The sequence below is a fragment of the Orycteropus afer genome, unplaced genomic scaffold (assembly GCF_000298275.1).
Source record: "Orycteropus afer afer isolate SDZICR_OR568_19922 unplaced genomic scaffold, OryAfe1.0 scaffold00419, whole genome shotgun sequence".
Lineage (NCBI taxonomy): Eukaryota > Metazoa > Chordata > Mammalia > Tubulidentata > Orycteropodidae > Orycteropus > Orycteropus afer.
Genome location: NW_006922006.1, coordinates 583,222 through 584,223, shown reverse-complemented (window position 1 = coordinate 584,223; position 1,002 = coordinate 583,222). Strand labels below are relative to the sequence as shown.

At 48.7% G+C, this 1,002-nt stretch overlaps 1 protein-coding gene across 1 annotated transcript in view; it reads right to left on the bottom strand.

Annotated features, from left to right (window-relative positions):
* The window catches only part of LPXN (leupaxin), a 39,161-nt gene that overhangs the window by 15,420 nt on the left and 22,739 nt on the right, over positions 1-1,002 (bottom strand). Inside the window, exon 6 of the mRNA XM_007953881.1 lies at positions 35-212. Coding sequence (XP_007952072.1) covers positions 35-212 — 178 coding nt within the window. The remainder of the gene's footprint in view (positions 1-34; positions 213-1,002) is intronic.

Here is a 1,002-nt window from a genome sequence, read left to right as displayed (position 1 = left end):
AAACAGGTGGTGGGGTTGGTGGGGAGGGGCTTACTTACATCCAGGATGGGAGCAGCGCAGTAGGCACAGCGTGGAGAAAACAGCTCGTGGTAGTCCTTGCGGCAGTAAGCCGAGCCACTCCGCTCAAAGAAGGGACTGAAGCCGATCTCTTCTTTGCAGTGGGTGCAGACGAAGTGCTCTGGGTGCCACGCTTGCCCCAGAGCATGGATCACCTGAGAGATGAAATACACTAGGCACAGGAGTCCGGTGGGCTGCTCTACGGGCTACAGGTTGCACAGCTCCAGAGGGCGCTATTCACACCGTATTCCACCTAAATGACACTCCCTGGAATGACACTGAGGTCTACACCTGGGTATTACCTAAGACAGTATGTCGTCCACACTTTATGGACGGCAAAAGGGTGCCCACTTCTCCGACTGATTGTATGATAAAAAGCCTACGAATGTTCCTTGCCAGTCCATTTCTCCAGAGGGTGGTAGACACAGGACAGAGCATGGTGGCGACAGACAAGGTGATAACTGGAGCCCTGGCATTGAAGGAACCCTTGAAAGAGGAAAAGGCCAAATGGCAGTTTTGATTCTTCTGGTCTGAACACCTCATCTCAAGCAGACCCTTCATTGTGGTGAAGGATGATGCAGGGCAAAATTCTGTGGTTATGTTTGGAACTGAGTTCATCTAGAAATTGTAATCAATCAGTTTAAACAAGGAATGTCTCACCAGATGGAACAATAAGAAAGTGCTTCTCGATAAAGGCAGCACAGAAAAATGTTTAAGAGCTCAGACTCGGCAGTCAGACTCTCGTGGGTTCAAATCTCCCCTCTACCTCTTACTAGACCTTTAGGCGAGTCAGTTAATGTCTCTGAGCCCTGTTTCCTTCTCTTTTCAAAGGGAACAATAATAGAGTCTCCCTTGAAGTGCTGAAGTGACCACTGAATGAGGGAATGCTTGTAAAGTAGTTTATGCATAGAGCACTACCAGTGACCAGTTGTGGTAGTTCAGTTT